General features: G+C 44.1%; 1 protein-coding gene and 1 long non-coding RNA gene across 3 annotated transcripts in view; one reads left to right on the top strand and one right to left on the bottom strand.

Moving 5' to 3' along the window:
* Positions 1-10,042: 10,042 nt before the first annotated feature.
* Positions 10,043-18,500, bottom strand: LOC134554801 (uncharacterized). Its single transcript, XR_010081314.1, has 4 exons — positions 16,738-18,500; positions 15,072-15,117; positions 13,020-13,172; positions 10,043-12,300 (listed from the first exon to the last, which is right to left on the bottom strand). It is a non-coding gene; the product is annotated as an uncharacterized LOC134554801 (long non-coding RNA).
* Positions 16,051-18,846, top strand: part of EGFR (epidermal growth factor receptor) — a 160,936-nt gene continuing 158,140 nt past the window's right edge. Inside the window, exon 1 of one of the 2 annotated variants that reach the window (XM_063405734.1) lies at positions 16,051-16,525. In XM_063405734.1, the coding sequence (XP_063261804.1) occupies positions 16,420-16,525 (106 nt within the window). In that variant the 5' untranslated portion in view covers positions 16,051-16,419. The remainder of the gene's footprint in view (positions 16,526-18,846) is intronic. The other variant, XM_063405724.1, reaches the window with a different exon arrangement.

Here is an 18,846-nt window from a genome sequence, read left to right as displayed (position 1 = left end):
ATGACTGATTTTCGCTTTCTTTTCTTGCTCCTACCAAGGCTTTTCCTTTTCACATTTCCAAACAGAGCAATTTTAAACTATGCAGGAAAGGCCAAGCCCTTCGCCACTGTGGGAAGCGAAAGACTGAACGAGAGGCACTTCTGAGACTGCACCACCACCTGCACCACACTTAATCCAGTAAGGCTCTTGACAGATGTATATGGGCTTTAAATGAAATAGCAGCTCGGATAAATAAGTAAATAAAACTCCCATCTCTCTAGAAAGTGGGAGCTGTTCTCCCCTTTCCTTACTTGTGAGTATAAGCTCTGCCCTCTGAGGCTAGAGAAAAGCCAGCAGAGCTGCCTGCCTGGCAGCACCCCAGCAGCTGCCAGCTACCCCAAATGGCTCAGCATGCCTGGGAACATCCAGGCTAGCCAGCCTCATGCAAAAGGGCTCTCTGGCTGCCTGCGCAGACCTGCACAGCTATTTGAGTGTGTGCTCTGAGAATGCCAGCAGTACCACCCAGACTGCAGCAATTAGCCTAAGGTCACCAGTACATTTCTCCGCATGGGAGTGTCTGCATTTTATGTATCACTATGGCTCGTCTGGGTGTGTGTACATTTGTTTGTGTGCTTGCTCTGTAATGATCCAAACTATCTCACATGTATATTTAAAAACATTTTTGAAAAAGAGGGCAGATATCATTATCTAAAGGACAGTGAAGTGCAGGGTAGGAGGTTATGCCTTTTGCTGAAGGATGCAGAGCAGAGACATGCACTGGGGCACTGGGTTTCTGACACGAAGCCTGCAGTCTCTACTAAGCCATGTTACTTTTTTTGCCTCTTCTGTGTAGGAAGCATTCTGAATTGTAGATTATCTAACATGCATTCTTGCTGTTGTGCTTCAGAAAGCCCTGTGACAAAGGAGAGGAAATTCTATTTCTTTACCGTAGAGCCTTTACTACTTCTGGTGTTACTGACAGCAAGTCTTCAGCTCAGGAGTAATTTACATCCACTTAAGCCTGAACAGCAACCAACTGCTAACAAGAGCACTCAGTGCACCCTTCAGCCAATGTTTGGCAGAGTGACCAACCAAGCCCAGTTGCATTCATTTCCAGTGACCAAAGCAGGTGGTCAGGGACCCAATTATGACCTCAAACACTAAATCAGAGTCCTGCAGATTACCTGATCCAGCAATTAATCCAGCCCTTTGCTTTGCTGTGGGTTTGTTTACAATGATCATTCTTTCTTGAAATTATTAGTCTTGCTTATTTTGGCAGTGTTTACTGAACAGCAGACTGTTTGGCAGCTTTCAGATTTGGAATACTTTTCCTTCAGAACAGTTTTTTCCCCAGATTTTTCCCCCTAAAACAAAGATGTAGAAAGAATCATTTCTGGAACGGACACATTTTGTCCATAGGATGTTTTATTTAGCCACATTATTCAAAGAAGTCTAGAAATAAAATTTATTCTTAACCAATAAATTAAATCATTTTGACTTCAAAATGTCTGAACAGACAGGAATTTTTTTTTTTTATTTTTTAACCAAACAATTTCTGGAATCAGCATACATCAGTATGGCTTATTCTGTGATTCTCACAGAAACTAGAATTTACATGACAAATGTGCCCACCTTCAAAGTAGACTACAAACTCAGAGAACCAATTGAATAAATCACTTTGCAAGAGACAAATACTTTCCTTAGGTCTTTTTTTAGACTGCAACCCCCTAGGGCAGGGATAGTCTTTATTTTATACCATCTATCAGGCCAACCCACTGCTGAAATGTAAGAAGTAATAGTTTCCACCAGACTTGATTCACATCATAAGAACCAGCTTGTGCCCTCTTGTTGACACCTTTGTGTAGGACAGGAGCTGAGCAGATACTCAGACTGGATGTTGTTTAATTTCAAGGGGAGTTAGTGAGATAATATAGTGTAGACTGCAGACTTTGCTCATTAGAATAACACATTTGAGGTTTTTTTATTCATTTCTCAACTCTTAACCACATTCTCACATCTCATTGTAGACTGTGAATTGCAAGCCATATATGAAACTAAAGAAGTCAAAGAACCTATGCGTATTTTTGTGATATATGACATGAGATAATTTCAACACTTACCTGTGTCATTGCTATGTAGTCATTGAACACCATTGTTACAGCAAAAATAACTAAAAGAGGTTTTTTCCCTGTTTTTATTTTTTATGTCATGAGGACAGACAAGCTTGAAACAAACTCTATTCCTTCTCCTTCCCTTTCTGCCTCCCCTGCAAAGTCAGTTAAATACATCCTTCACAAGGCTATAATTTGATGAATTTGATTTCTTATAATGGTACTAGCAGACAAGCAGAGCAGAAAATGTGCTTTCTGTATTGCCATATGCTCTGGTTTTCCACAGCAAAGTAAAAGATCAAATGCTGTCGTCTTTCCTTCTCTGTCATTGTAAATTATTCTGAGGAATCTGTTGCCTGAGATTAAGGAAGGTCAAGCCACAAATGTTCATGGTCCTGAGTACGCTCATCTTTTGTGAGACTTCTCTAGAATCTGTGGAAGCTATATATGTGCCTACAGAGGCTGGTCTCTTTTCTTACTGCTGTCCAAAATTGTAATGCCTCTCCACATGATGGATGGACTTATGGACAGGTTGGATAAGTCCTTGGAGGACCGCATTCCTTAGATAACTTGTCAGCATCTTGCTCCTGCAGTTTGTTGGACTATAAGATCAAGAGCTCATCCTTTGGCTCTGTAAATCGGCAGCTTGAATGTAGACTGAGGTGTTGAACATGCTTTCTTTATTTTGCTCTTTGTTATGCAGTGTTTTCCTAATGGTATGCACATATGGTACAAAGCAGAGATTTACATATTCAGTGTTGCTGCCATAGTGTTCCACACTAGAGGCAGGATTCCAAAGCCTTTACTCATGGTGAGCAGGTCCCTCCTCCATGAGTAATGCCTTGGAGATCAAGGAAGCTCCTAGTGAAATGAAGTGTTACTTAACACATGGTCAAGCTCTAGAACCTTTCCTTGTAGCATTGGGGACAAATATTAGGGTCCCTTCCCCTCCTGTACCTCTGGGTCGATGTGATCCTAGGTAGCAGGTTTGTGTCATGTGGGAATAAAGTCAACAGCCAGAAACACATGGGCAGCAGCCTGCTATCAGAGACAAATCAGGAGAACTCAACCCAAATTATCACCCACCTCTATGAATATCTCAGAGCTCTGTCAGTCCCTATACATATGAGTATTTTTAGTAGCTGGACAGAATATGTGTCCCATTCCATGTGCTCAGGGAGAGAGCAGCTCTTGGGTTGACACTGGAAAAGCCTTCTCTGCCATTTAGAAATAGCTCCAGTGGTGGTGGGTAAAGGCTGTTCACTCCCCAAGGGAAAGAGAAGAGGTGTTCTGTATATGTAAATGCCTCAAAAGCTGGAGAACAGTGCCTAAGGACTTCCATTTCTGCTTGCTTAATTAAGGGGAGAGAGGCTGTACTGTGTCAAACTAAAATCAATGTTTCCATGACACCTGTCTTTCTGCATCCCAAACAATCCCAATTGCTGCTGCTGTGTTATACCTTTCCTGAGTCAACAATTGTGTTTGTGTCCCAGTATTTAACAACCCTCAATGAACTTGAGCTCTTTTATAAATTGTTCACGTACATCACCACATCCTATGGCACTGTCCTTTCCAGCAAAGCTGGACTGAGGGGAAAAGCCCAGCTTTGGTAAAATAAGGTTCTTGCAGAGTGTGGGCTATGGGGCCTGCAGGAAATGGCCAGTGACTTCTGCTCTTCTGGGCTGAGTGTCAGCAGAGCAAGTTTCTCAATATCCTGGCCCTGTCTCTAGCAAAACTGGTGCCTGTTAGCAATGCCACTGCTATTTGGGTGGGAGGTAGTTATATGTGTTAGGCCCAGATTTATAAAGACACTGCAGTATTTAATTCATAAACTAAAGAAAATCTCTGTACTGTGTTGACTATGAAGTCTAATCTGCCAGCTTTGAGTAGAGTGAATTGGTGAAACATTGGAAGAGAACTTGCAGAACTTGTTATACTTGTTCTGTGAATAACACAAGGCTTTCTATTTCCCATACTCTTGTTCTGACGAATTTTACAGGCACTAAAGTAAACAAATGCCTTTCCTAGAGAAATGCTGCTATTTAAAATACTCAGGCTGGAGTTTTGTTTTAAAATGGAAAGAAAGCAAATACATCATTCCACTCTGATTACCAAGAGCAGTGAATTTTTTGTGTGCTTTGGACCTAGAGGCACATACACAACCACTATGCAGCAAACCCCACCTGAGTTCATTGCCTTCTTTCACTCTGGGCTCCAAGGAAGCCTGAGTGGGCCCACATCACATGCAAAAGGGAGGGTTGAAGATTTTATACTGGTTTAAGCCATGGGGTTTCCTGCTCATGGCCTCTGTTCCCCCCACCTTGACCCATACACACAAACAAGCGGCCTCCCCCAAGGTTCTACCTTTCTTTTAATCCCTTCTAGAAAATGAAGTGTCAGATGTTCATATTAATATAGAGGTTAACCAGCCTGTGGTAAGATCTCCTGGCTGGACTGGCTTGATTCATACTGCTCTTGTCACCACATCAATAATTAAGAGTGAGCAGAGCAGCAATGCCAGTGTTGTATCTCATCAACATCTTTCTATTTCAGTGAAGAACCTTCACTTAAGAAGTGAGAGTGCAGCTGGTCTCTGAAACCGAAAACATGCCCTTGCAGATACCAAACCAAAATCATTGTGGAATGTCAAGATTTTAAGAATATTTAACATTCTTGAAGCTCTCCCTGGATGTAAAGCACCATGTGGTTTTTAAGTTGTTACTCTTAAAAATTGTTTAGGTTTTTGTGCTACTTGTTATCTCCATTTTAGGTATGGAAGATTGGTGTTACACAGAGTTCCAGCTTTTGAAGCTCTGGCTCCTACTTCAGCATCTAATTTTTCAGGCCACACACAGAAATTTACCTCCTTTGGGACAGGCTTTTTTTCATTCTTGCACTAATAAGCTGCATAGGTGTCCGTGAAAGGCAGTGACAGGCTCCTATTTGTGTTTTTGAGAGTTTTTCATTGTAATTCTTATTTCCCCTTACTTCCTTCTCCATACTCAGATAAGACTTTTGTTCACTTGTAGTCAATCTTCTGGTTCTTGAGAAACTGGGAAACAAACATAAACTCCTTGTTTTCCTTTCCTGAGGGAAGTCCTTGTGAGCCAGCAGCCGACTCTCCAAGGAAGCCCTCTGACTTCTGTGTGGGCTTGCTCAAGTAGATGCAGCTTCTGTTTCACTTTATGTTAGCTTCAGGGTGAGATGCAGAGATAAAAACAAAGGTCAGGAGCAGATTTGTGAATGACAAACATCAGAATCATGGAGCACATATGCCTCTGCCGTGAGCCGTAACAACTCTGGTAACCTCGGACCACACTGATGTCCTGATATAGTCTCTTTAAACTTAACAAAAGAAGCCTGGAGAGAGCTGTTCAGACACACTGCTGTGTGCTCCAATTCAAATAAGGTCACAGAGCTGCACTCTCTAAACCTATCATTATTCCTGAGGTGCTAGAAAGGACATCAAGGACACATTTCAACTCTTTCAAGTCACACAATCACAGCTTCTTGCCAGCCTCTAATTTTTTAGTTTGTAAGAAGGATTCATGCGTTCATTCCATCTATTGATCCCCATCCCTGTTAACTAATTTTAACCAAATACTATGGAAGAGCAAGGACCTCCCAAGCCTTGTGAAATCAGGTGGTAGGTAAAGAGGGGATGCTGCAGCTTCAGCAACTGTTGTATCACCATCAGCCCATGTGGCCAATTACCATGGATACATCTCCATACCAGCTGTCTCTGATCCAGCTGGTGTTGGAGAGCACAGGAGTGTACTGCAGATGACAGTCAAAAAAGGGAGAAAGCAAAATCATTTGTAGAAAACCAGTCTCCAGTAATTCCACTGCTGGGAGGTCCAGGCATTAGTTGCCTGCTCCATATAGAAGAAGTATTTCTATATTCTGCCACCATTTAGAAAACAGGCATGTTTTTAAGCAGCTTGTCTATTTGCAGACTTATTAATTCCCATAAGACCCTCATCTCAAATTAATAGATTGGGCAAGGCACATAATGAAAAAGCAGTCGTGCAAATAAGCCAGAAAAGCCAAAGTATTGGTTTGCATGAGCAAGTGCTGGCTGCCTAAGCAAGGGCTAGGCAATGTAGCATGAACCCATGAAGGAAGAGCATTATTGAAGTTTAAATTGATAAAACCTTGAGGAAGCTTGAGTCATTGGTGATAAATTTCTATCTTCAGAGGAAAATAGGCTTAAAGGAAAAGGAGGTGGTTTAAAATATATTTAAAGTATCAAATTACATGTATTTATGCCAAAGTCGCTTTCCCACTCCCACAGACTGGGAATAGAAATTGTGGTCCACACTTGCCTCTTTGAAAACTGCAGCATCAGTTGTTTCACACTCAAATAAGCAGTGAGGTCAGGAAGGAAGCAGGTCTGAAAAAGTTAATGCTCTTGCACTAGGTCTCATTTTTTAAATGAATTCAGTCTCTAGTTCTGCAGAAGTGGCTGGGAAAGGAAGTAATGCATTAATTCAAATGACGAGGAACTTTTAAGTTTGGAGAGCTGCTTATGTAGACGGGATGATGGAGAATGTGAAGTAACCTATCCAATCTGACCAATTTCAGAAAAATATTGGCAGGAGGCAAGTCTCTTTATCCTCATAAATCCCTGGGCTCTTTTATGGTATGCTTTCTATTACACCAGGATATTGTGCTCTTGCCAGCAGGGCAGGATATCACACACTGGTAGCTGGGGGTCTGATGGAGGTGGGAGTGTGCACACAGAATTGATTAGAGGTTCACATCCTCTCGCTGTCAAGTCACGTGAGGATTTTAAGGACTGACTGAGTTTGGTGAAGAGGAAGCTACAGAGACAGCTATATCTTAATTACCTCTGGAGGGTTTACTGAAATGCCCGAAGAATTGCTCACCTGTCTGAAGAGAAAGGGAGTATTGCCAGCAAAGCTGTAGGGAGTTCAAGAAGTAAATACCAGAGAGATGAGATCAAATAGATATCCTGAGGTGTTTTGGGGACCATGCTATAAATAGGAAGGAAGAAAAAGCTCAGAGCATTCAGGAGGCCCCTCACAACCCCTTTCTGTAGCCATGTTTGGACAGCACCTAAAATGTGACATCAGCTCTTGATTACCTGGTTTGTGGACTAACTAACTTTGTCCTAATTGAGTTGCAGCACCTGATTTCTGTGGATGCAGTGGCCAGCCCTGGTTCCCACACTGCCTGCCTGCTGATGTGTACCACTGCAATGGCTCCCTGAAGGCCTGGCTGCTTTTAGTCTGTTCTTTTCATTACAGATTTTGTGTACATTGTTTACTTGAGTATCACTTGGTAATGGGAAGTGCTTGGCATTCTCATCCCATTGCCATTTTCATATCAAGTGGTTTTTTTAGTCAACCCGTGAAAGATTGGGTCTGTTTATGTCTGGGTTTGGGGTCAGCCCAGTTTCAAAATCTCAAAGACTGAAGTTCTAGGTCTTGTCTTGCCTTCTAAAGATTAAAATTCATACTTCTGTAGGAACTAAAATATTTTATTATTTCTCTTTTTTTCTAGAAACTGCGGATTGTGGCAAGCATTTGTAAAAGCATTTTGGTATGGATCAGGAGTGGGCTTCTGAGGCTGATCCTCCTCATGCCATGGGCTTTGGTGTAAAACCTGTGTTTCTTCCAAGAAAGAGCTAAGCTGAAAGGTGTGCTCCAGGGGCATATTCATAGTATACCCCAATGAGTAGTGGATTCAGTCCACAGGATCACCAGAGGCAGTCTGAACTAAAATGCCCAGAAATACATGCAGTGACGATGACAGGGCTTATGTTGCAGCTGTTTCACTTCACAAATCCAATTCTCTAACACCTAGTCACTTACCCAAATTTCAGTCTTCAATATTGTACCTTGCAATGTTGGCTAAACTGCCTTAACGCCTTCCTTAAGGACATTTACATTGGCTCCTCCTCATTAGAAAAGAATTGCCATTGCTGGAAAGTCAGGCACTTTGTGACATCTCTGATTTCCAGAACATGCTCTTCTGCTCAGTCACGTTTGTTGATGGTCTCTAACATGCTGCAGAAAACTTTTACCTGAGAAAGATTTTGAAAGTTAAAGGTGTGACAAAGCAAAAAAGTCAGCTGGTTACCTGTCCATGTCCTATGGGATTTGTTTTTCTGGGATTTAGGTTACATTAATCATATTGAATTGATCAGACTTTGCCACATATGTCTTTATTATTTAGCTATGCAGTGCTGAATAAAACATGATAGAATTTTTATAAAGCATTATGACTTGTTTTGCTTTAAATACAAATGATCATCTACTCTGTGGTTAAAACCCTTGGGGGACAAAAACCTCAAAGCACATGACAGAAAAATGCTTTTGCCCTTCTCTTCAGTAACAGCTTTGCTACTGGGCTTTGTTTTCCTGTGGAAAATATGTTAGACAATGAGTTCAGTGGCATATCTCTGGGATCACAGAGAAGGAAGAAGCAAGCAAATGTCTGTAAACATAAGGGTACTTACTAACAGGGCTGGAAGAAAAGAACTGTTCCTTACTCATCTCTCTCTTTTTTTTTTTTTTTTTTTTTTTTTCTTTGAGTGAGAAAGGAAAATTTACCTACTCAGATACTTTCATTGTTGAATCTGTGTGCACTGAGATAAGTAAGGAACAGAACTGCTGACTTCAAAATATTGGGCAATAGCTATAACCGTGTTCATGTTGGTCAATTGTGCAGGGAGTGTTCCCTGCACATTGTGCTAGATCATCTGCATTATTCATTTACACAAACAGTCCCAGGCTGGACTGGCTGATACTCTTCCACATACAATTTGAGACACAGCAGAGGGCAAAGGAGTGCTCCTTGTGGGTAGTTCTGAATGCAAACACATCAGTCTGTGGGCTGAGAGACTTTAACATTTTTATGGATACACTCTACTCTGCGACAATTCATTTCATGCTGGAGAATGGCCCTGTACAGTTACTTGCACAGTCAGCCTCTGTGTAGTTTTTTTTTAATTTGAGTAACATATAGGAATTAATGTAGAAAAGTCTATTTGCTAGCCTATATAAAGACTGGTTGCTGTAGTTTTTCAGAAGAATCACAGTGTTGCAACATCTTATCATTCCTATCTGTATCCACTTTGGATGAAAATGGCAGGAGATGACTGAATCTGAAGAAATCCCCATTAGCCATACCTTTGATCTAACTCATATGCTTTGTGTGTTTACTCAGAGCCACCAGCTTTCCTCACTCTCCCTGTCTTTCCTCACTCTCCCTGTGCCATAGATTTCTCAGCACTACAAACACCTAAGGAGACAGTATTTTGAGCAACCACTTGCAGTATTTGAACTTGGTGTGAGAGCTGGGGAGAGGGAAGGGAAAGGAAGGGAAGGGAAGGGAAGGGAAGGGAAGGGAAGGGAAGGGAAGGGAAGGGAAGGGAAGGGAAGGGAAGGGAAGGGAAGGGAAGGGAAGGGAAGGGAAGGGAAGGGAAGGGAAGGGAAGGGAAGGGAAGGGAAGGGAAGGGAAGGGAAGGGAAGGGAAGGGAAGGGAAGGGAAGGGAAGGGAAGGGAAGGGAAGGGAAGGGAAGGGAAGGGAAGGGAAGGGAAGGGAAGGGAAGGGAAGGTGCAGAATAAACACAGCCAACCCAAACCAACCACCACACCTGAGCTTGGCTTCATGGCACTTTTCCTGGGTCAAAGTTCATGGCATGGGCTTGTGCCTTGTTGTCCCCATCTCTTTGTCACTGTGAACATACATGGGATGTGACAGGCCATGCAGTGGGTCAGGAATTAGGTGAGCAAGGGCATAAAGTGCAGAACAGACAGTGAGAGTAATGCAATTAGCAGTTTCAGTGTTCATAATCAGACACCTGGCATTGCCTCCCACCCACCCTGAATAACCATACAGTGTGCTCTGACAGTGTCACCATGCACCAGCACAGGCTGGGGGGTGACCTTCTGGAAAGGAGCTCTATGGAGAAGGCCCTGGGGATCCCAATGGACAACAAGCTGTCCATGAGCCATGTCCATGAGAGGGGACCATATGAATGCATGTATGTGTCTGAAGGGGGGATGTCAAATGGATGAATCCAGGCTTTTCTCAGTGGTGCTGAGCAATAGGACAAGAAGCAACAGGCAGAAACTGATGCACAGGAAACTCCATATACATATGAGGAAGAACTTCTTTACTGTGCAGATGACCAGATTGGCCACAATACACTGCCCAGAGAGGCTGTGGAGTCTCTCTCACAGGAAATATTCAAGAACAATGTAGATGCGATACTGTGTCATTTGCTCTAGATGACCCTGCTTGAGCAGAGTGGCTGGACAAAGTGACCTACTGTGGTCCCTTCCAATCTGCCCCATTCTGTGATTCTGTGTTCACTCTGCCTCCACTGACATGTCATTAATTGGCAGCATGCTCAGACTGTACTTGCTGCAGTCATACAGAGTTATATGATTTCTGGTTGAATGAAGGAATATGTGTACCATACAACTGTCAGGGTGTAAGTCACCTCAACAAAGTACAGAAATAAGGCAGGAGCTTGTTCTTATGTAGGAAACTTGTACTGTTTAGTAACAAAGATTTTGTATATAATATACCTCATTCCATCATAGTGTCAGTCCTTATATCCTCACCCTCACGGACTGTAAAACTTACTCAGGAAAGAAATGCCTGGTATTGGTACTTGTTAAAGTTTGTGAAAAACCACAATAGTCTCTATGTGAAGTTACAAACAACAAAATTACTTTCAAGCAGGAAGTGCATTCTACCCCTTGAAACTATCTTCTAGATGGCAATGGAGGTGCCACATTCCCCAGGAGTTCAGCAGAGATTTTGCGAGAGAACAACTATACAGTGTGTAAATCTGAACACTTTTGTCAATACAGTGTAGCTATTCCTATGAGACCCTGATAACCCTGTTCAGTTTATCTTATCAATTGCTGTATTTATCTCCAATACTGAAAGAATTTGCCATACCTTTTTTTCCTCTTGTAATTACTTTAGATTTTAATCAAAATGCACAAAAGCAAATTTCTTTCCCCTGCTTTATACTGGACAAAAATTGGGTGTCTTTTCAAAGAGAAGCCATAATTCAGAAAATAGATGGCTCACACTTTCTCCCATGCAATGGATGCAGTAAATCTTTGTGTGCTAAAAAGCACTACAGCCACACAGCTTTTATTTTTAAACTGATTTTTTTTTTGTTTCCTACATTCATTAATGTATAAGCTAGCGCTGTGAATCCCTAACAGAGTTTAAATAATTTTAAAAGTTTGTTCCTGATTTAAGAGAATTTCACTGAAAAATGCCACAGTGAACTTGGCAACTGAGATGATAGATAAATCTTACACGGATATAAAAAAAAGAAAAAAGGCCATGTAGGAACCCTCCTGAGATAACACCTTGGCCATGTGTTGAAATACTGACGGTGGAATTTATTATAATTAAGGTTTAATTTCAACAGTCATGTGTTTGTTGGTGTTGTCCCTTTTAAGTGGTGTTATACAAACAAACAAACAGCTGAATTCTGCCCCTGGGATTAGGCACCCTGGAATGTATGGACAGGTTGGTGAATGAGATGCTGAAAGGCAGTGCCATTGGAAAGGCATCTGGGGGTCCTGGCTGATGGCAAACTGAATGTGGATCAGCAGTGCCCTGGCAGCCAGGAGAGCCAAGTGTGTCCTGGGGGGCACCGGGTACAGCACCACAGCTGGGCAAGGGAGGGGATTGTCCATTCTGCACTGGGACCACCTCACCTCTAGTGCACGAGGCACTTTTGGGTGCCACAATTTAAGAAAGATACAAAGATACTAGAGAGAATCCAAAGGGGACAACAAAGATGGTAAAAGACCTTGAGGGGAAGCTGTATGAGGAGTGGCTGAGGTCATTTGGTCTGTTCAGCCTGAGGGGATAAAACTTCCTCATGAACAGAAGAAGAAGGGCAGACACTGATCTCTTCTCTGTGATGACCAGTGACAGGACTTGAAGGACTGGCTTAGAGCTGTGTCAGGGGAGGTTTGGGATGGATATCGGGAAAAAGTTCTTCCCCCAGAGGGTGGTTGGGCATTGGAACAGACTCCCCAGGGAAATGGTCATGGCATCAAGCCTAACAGAGTTCAAAAAGTGTTTGACACTTCTCAGGCACATGGTGTGACTCTTGGGGGGTCCTGTGAAAGGCAGGACTTGGACTCGATGATCTTGATTAGTTCCTTCCAACTCAGCATATTCTGTGATTCTGTAAACACTGTTAAGTGAAGAGAGAAAGTTAATCTGTAAAAATGCATCCATTTTCATCAGGGACACTCTCTAGAAGTAGCATGATCTACGGTTTAAATAGAGCTCGAGTGATAACCCCAGCTCTGCCACTAATGCTCCGCCCAAGGCAAATTATTTTACATCTATAAAATGGAAATGAGAGCTACTAACCTGCTTTACAGGAGATTTGCAAAGATAAATTTGTTAATGTGTGTGCAATTTTCAACATGCAAAGTGCCATAAAGCTCCATGAATTTTATCTCAGCCCTTGCTTTAAAACCTGAGTGAGGAGTCATAGAATACAAAATACAATGTTGACAATCTCAAACACCATGCAAAATCTGAGCAAACCAGATTGTAAAACTCCACTAATTCATCTCTATTTCATTTCTTCTCCTCCTGTAAAAGGCCTGCCCTCTAAAATCACTTTCACAGCTTGCAAAGAAGAGTAGCATAGCCACTGAGGAATGGTTGCTGATTAATTTTTTTTTTTGAGGGGCAAATGCTGATGCTCTCTTGGTGGATAATGAAAAGCAACACTTTATTTTTATTTTTTTTTTTCATGTAAGGAAAGGATCCAGCAGCAGGGAATTTTTTACTCTTGAGAGGATTTTGGAACTCCATTCTGTTTTGAGGGGATGTGGAAGAGATAGGAGAATTAATCCTGGTTTTTCCACTGATAGGGAAATAAGTTATACATCCTCTTACCTCTCCCCATGTGTGTGTGACAAAGTAACCAGCTCAGTGGTGCAGGCAAGTGGTGGTGAGCAACTGCAGTCAAATTTTGCAATCCAGAAGTATCTTCATGTGGAAGAACTACCAGATTACATGATCTTCACTTTATAGGTCATCATGTTTATGCTTAATATATAGAAGACAAGATATATAAATATATATATATATATACCATAAAGCAAGCAAATCAAAAGAAAACTAAAGAGAGATGTTGCATTTAATATTTTCACTATGAACTATCAATTTGAAAATTGGTGATCAAAAGGTTGGTCTTTTTTCCATGACCTTTGATCCATGCACACATGCAGCCAGTAATAAAATTTTGCAACATGAATATTGCATGCCGTTGGTAAAATTCACATTCGCTTCAAAGGAGTTATACCAAAGGCAGTCACTAAGTATATGACCAGCTGTTTAGGGAAAATGTCATGTTTGAATTCAAACCATTTCAGAAATTGCTCAGTTGTGTAAAAAAGGCCTGAAATTCCTGCCTGTGGTAAGCTTCTCAAACTTCAGTCTTAGAGTTCCTTTACGTGTCTCATGACCTTGGCAAGCAGAGCACAGTGCCACAAAAGTAACATATTTGTGCTCACAAAGGTGGGAGGATGGAGTTTACGGCAGCTTGCTGTGCAGCTCCTTCAGCAGTACTGCACTGCCAGCAGCAGCTGAGAGTCTCCTGTAGTGGATATCTGCAGTGTGGGAAAAAAAATTTAAAGGGGCATTTGCCTAGTCTCCACTTGCTCACCATGTCGGCAATGAAGGAGTTGTTTAGTTAGGACTGAATACTTGAATTTATGTGCATTTATGTAAGGGCAGTACGTGATGGGGAAGTGAAGCAAGTATGAAATGTCCCTTCTCAGTATAGCAGGTAGAATCACAAAAATTCTGCAGAGCAAGTATTTGTTCTTCAGCATGTTAAGACAGGATTTAGACCAGTTTCTCCACTGAATTCATATGCAAAAATGTTTTCCTTTTTTACCTATGTTTAGTTTAGTTTGGTTTTCATTTGTCACTTTTAATCTTTTCTTCTTCTAGATTTTAAAAACCCTATTGCATTCTACAGTGGTAACTTGATACCCAGTGTGCATGTCTAGGGGCACAATTTTATTTATTATTTACCTACAGAACTGATTTGAAGTTAATGTCTTGGTTGTTTTGTGTTTGCTGAGGGTGTGCTCTGAAAATCTTCCATCTCTAAAAGCTGATCTTTTTTCCTAGGTCTCTCTTTCTAAAATTTTTAAAGATTCTCCTATTCATCTAAATAAATGAAAATGAATCACATACACATAGTGTTCATGAAGTCGTATTGTGTGAGAACCTTTGAAGCAAATTTGTACTAATATTGTATTGTAAGCTCAGGTTCTCCCCTCAGTCATAGCCATGAAACCAATCATATGAATAGAGTTCCTTGGATATTATTATTACTGTCTGAGTTTACTTCAAAGTACATCTTTCACATCACTTACAAAATATAATCGAGCCACAGTGTCAGCAACAGGACGTGAAAGATGACATCTTACAATGCAACTCATCTTAATAAATGATTAAAGGCATGTGGTCAGGCAAGGGGCATTGTGCTAGGATGTGTAAATCGGAGGGTAGTTTTCTTTGCCTAGTTATGACAGTGGCTAGTTAAACTATCAGAAAAGACAAGATTTTACAGAGGAATTTGACTGGTAGGTGAAGGGTGATGCATCTCTCAGAGAAACATGCATAACAGAGAAAAGTCAAGGTACACTCAGTGGCTATTTTGCAATCTATTGTGTTCCAATGCCCTGTGAGGGACACGGACATTTAGCAAGGAATTTCCCAAACCTCCTGTCATTATTGACTTTAGTTCTGGAGTTCCCACTTAATCACAGCAGTTTTAAGTCTTCATATCCTATTGACTGTGTAGTCTAAGCCCTCGCAAGAGCTTTATGAAGATATTACCACCGGCGTTCAGCAAGTTTGAGTGTTGAATCATGATTTACTCGGAGAAACCCCAGCCCAGACAAGTGGCACGTCTAAATCCTATTTACATACCCGGGTGACAAGACAGTGCTTCCTCCCACTCTCCAGAGAAAGTTGCCTGTTAAAAAACCGTAGAAATATTTTAACGATTACTGAATAGCTTGGGTTTTCCTCTTTGGGGAAAGGAGCACCATACAGGTACTCTTTCGCTTAATGTCTGTGGATGTACTTGGAGCACCTGTGCTATTTTGCCTTTATTAAGTAACTTGCTAGGCGGAGCAAGGAGCGCTTTCTCCTTGTGTGGAGTGCTGGTGGCAGGGGAACAGAGGCGGTACGGGCAAGACATGGACCCTGTTATCCGTGTGCTAAACACGCACTAAAACTGCGCTGTTCCATTCCACGCACACACTTGGCCTTACAAGTACTGGGAGTGAAATGACCAGAACGAGAGCAGGACTATCCGCAGAGACCGAGTGGGCTCCGCTGATTTCGGGAGGCAGAAACGAGGCCGGAGCCCCGGAGATGCGCCCCTGGGGAGCGGACCGAACCTCCGGAGAGGCTCTTCTGCTCGCCAGTAAAACGCCTCAGTTCTCCCTCGCCCGCAGCCCTCTCTCTGGCGCTGCGATGGGACAGCCCTCCCTGAGGAACGGGACAGCGCCTGTGCTGCAACCCGCCCCGGGACACCCGCACTGCTGTCACCCTCTGCCCCACACCGCTCCCGGGCGGGGACACAGCGAAGGCAGAAGCTGTCTTAGAGCCACACCGCTTTCTCTGGGAGCACTGCAAGCGCACGCTCATGCCTTTGGCAGCTACTGGGCAGAAACTGCCGGGACGTAGAAAAATCCACACATACACACCCTTCTGAGCAAGAAGGAACAGCTAAACTATCTCGTCCCCTCTCCCACCTCCTCTCATCTTATATTCCGGGACAGGTGGGGAGCCCGTCCCTTTTCCACCTGGGCGGGGAAGGCGCTGCCGGTTTCTCCTCCCCTCTCCTCCTTGCTCCCTCCCCGTCCTCCTCCTCCTCCTTGGCGTCCCCAGAGGGAGCCCCTGCGCTCCGCGAGTGAGTGGAGAGCGCAGCCGGGCGCACCCCGTCCCACAGCCGGCTCCAGCCGCTCCGCAAGCCCTGGTGCACCCGCCGCCAGCAGCAGGAGGAGCAGAGGTGGGAGGCGGAGGAGGAGGAGGAGGAGGAAGGCGGCAGTCCGCCCGCAGCGGGGCACGCACGTGTGCGCGCAGACCTCGACGGCCGCCCTCCAGCATGCTGCTCGGAGCCGCGCAGGGCAGAGCGCCGGAGAGGAGCTGATCGCTGCCGCGGGAGAGGAGCAGAGCGGAGCAGAGCAGGAGCGGCTCCCGGAACCCTCCGTGCGCCCGTCCCGTCCGACCCCCAGCCACCCCGCCGAGGGAGCGGCGGTCCCGCAGCATGGGCGGCCGCAGCCCCCTCGCTGCCGCCGGGCCCCGCGGCGCCGCTGTCCTGGTGCTGCTGCTGGGGCGCCTCGCTCTCTGCCTGGCCGTGGAGGGAAAGAAAGGTAGGAGGGGCGCGGGGGTCCCCCGCTCTTTGCCGGCTGCGTCCCGGGGGACCAGGGAGCCGGGGCTGCTGGCGGCTGCGTGCCGCGGCCTCCCGTGGGGAGAGGATGAGGGAAGGTCCCCAACTACTTATTTCCCAAAGGAAAAAGACAATCCGAAACAAAAAAACCACCCCAAAAACAGAAAGAGAGGAGAAGCGGAGAGAAAACCAAACCTATAGCAGCGATCACGCAGCCCTGACTTCCTGATTCTTGGCTTATTTTCTTTTGTGGGGGTGGAGGAAATAAAAGGGAATAAGCCTTGGCACATGTCATCGGTCGTGCTTCTCTCCTTTAGCGTTTCTTTTTCATTCTTCCCCCCTTCCCACGTTGCCCCGTCGCTCCCCGGAGAGCGCTCCCCGGCTCAGCCCGGCACAGCCGCTCCCTTCTCCCCTGCACCGCCGGGAAAAGCCGCGGGGCTCCCGAGGAAGCACCGCTCCCGTAACCCGCTGGCGCTCTGACACGGGCACCTCTGCTTGTCCTATTCAAAAACAGTCATAGTAATAATGGAGAGAAGTATACACCTGGGAAGGGGTGACTGAAAGGAAGGGAAACTTCGTGTGGGTTCTGGTTCCCCAGTGACCAGAATGAGGAGCGATTTATCCCTGTCCGACCCGGCGCGAAGGAGCCGCCGTCCCGTCCCGAGCCTGCCGGCGCTGCCCGCCCGTCCCGGCGGTGCGTGGGAACAGCGCGGCGGGGCTGGCTGTGGGGCCGGGGCGTGGGGCTGCCGCGGGTGAATGGGGTTTCTTTCTCTATTGGAGAAGCTGTCTCAGAGGGTGAGAAGACGTTTCTGGCCGGTCAGACCCGTCGCTTTTTCTCTGTGTGTGGTGTTCTCTTTTGTGAGTTTGGAGAGCAGGCCCCGGCTGCTGTTCCAGCCGGAGAGCAGTCCTCTTTATCTTGGAAATCTGCCAGCCAGAGGAAAAAATGCAGATTTGGGTGGTTTGGTTTTTCTTCTTTTTCCTTTCATTCTTTTAAAAGAAAAAGCGGGAGAAGGGAACTATTACTTTCTAGAAGGACTGATTGCACGGCTTAGAGCAACTGAGTTGGAGTCTTTCGTGACTGTGGACTGTAAAGCCGCCCTGAAAGTGATGAACACCCCATCCAAAAGAACTAGTTGCACAACCTTTAACAAGCGGAAAGATTCTCTTGTTCCAGAAATCAAGTTCATACCTGTTGTTGATGTAACATGGGCAGTTTTTCTTTCCCGGTTTTCTTTTTTATTTATTTATTTTTCCTCACCCTTTGAAGCTGATGAGAAGTAAAGTGTCTCCCATCTGCTCTGCCTGTCTTTTGAGATGCAGTCTCAGGTGGATATGCCATGTATAATATGTAAAGAGGGAGGAGAAATACCTTGTTTGTAATGTTTAATTATGTGTCTCATAAGCTTAGGAGGTTGCCAGTTTTTTGAGCATTACTACATAATCAACAACTACGTGATAAATCCAATAGAAGTTATTCTCAGGATGTGTCAGCAAGTAACTGTTCCTCTGGTAAGAGCTGGAGGCTCAGTTGGCAGAGGTGAAGGCAGGAGGATTTCTTCAGAAAACATTAATCAATTGATTTGACTTCATTAGTTTCTCCCCACATTTGAAGATGAGCAAGAAAATTACTCAGAGGCCCAAAATGAAGCAGCATCTGAGAATTGTGAGAGATTGATTTGAAGCAACAGGTCCAGCAGGTAGCAGAGGATCAGGGTATGCTGGGGACTGCCTCCTTGGTCAAATGATGAGACCTAGCATCAGAATTCAGAGAAATGCTGAAAGGAAACTTGCTGTCGTAAATATATGCAACACTTCTGCACGTTCAAATCGCATATGAAATGACGCTTCTTACAGCTTCAGCCTGATTTGTTCTATTACCAAAAGGAGATGTCTCAAAAAAAGAAAAGGTGTTAGAACATCAGAATCAGCCTATAAGATCCAATCAACACAATGTTTCAATGGAAATTTAAATACAATTATGTCTTCTCCCAAAATTGTAGAATTAATTTTCTTGAAAATGGATGAGAGAAAACTGGTTTTTTTATAACACTGTAGTCATTAAGGTACAAAGGAAAAGCATAATTGAACATGATCCAGAACTGAACAGCATTGCTCAAAAGTGAAGTACTCTCATCACAGGGATCAATACCCATCTCTATCTACCTGCTCTGATGGTGACCCACATTAACTAATCTGGATTTCCACTGAGGTACCCTGGGAGGCCTGCTTGGTGGTACCTGAGGTAAATACCTGTGATAGTTGGCGTTTGACCCATGTCCTTTTTGTGTGCCAGTGCTCAGCAAC

This window comes from Prinia subflava, chromosome 1 (genome assembly GCF_021018805.1).
Source record: "Prinia subflava isolate CZ2003 ecotype Zambia chromosome 1, Cam_Psub_1.2, whole genome shotgun sequence".
NCBI classification, from domain to species: Eukaryota; Metazoa; Chordata; class Aves; order Passeriformes; family Cisticolidae; genus Prinia; species Prinia subflava.
This window is presented reverse-complemented; position numbering and strand designations above follow the sequence as displayed.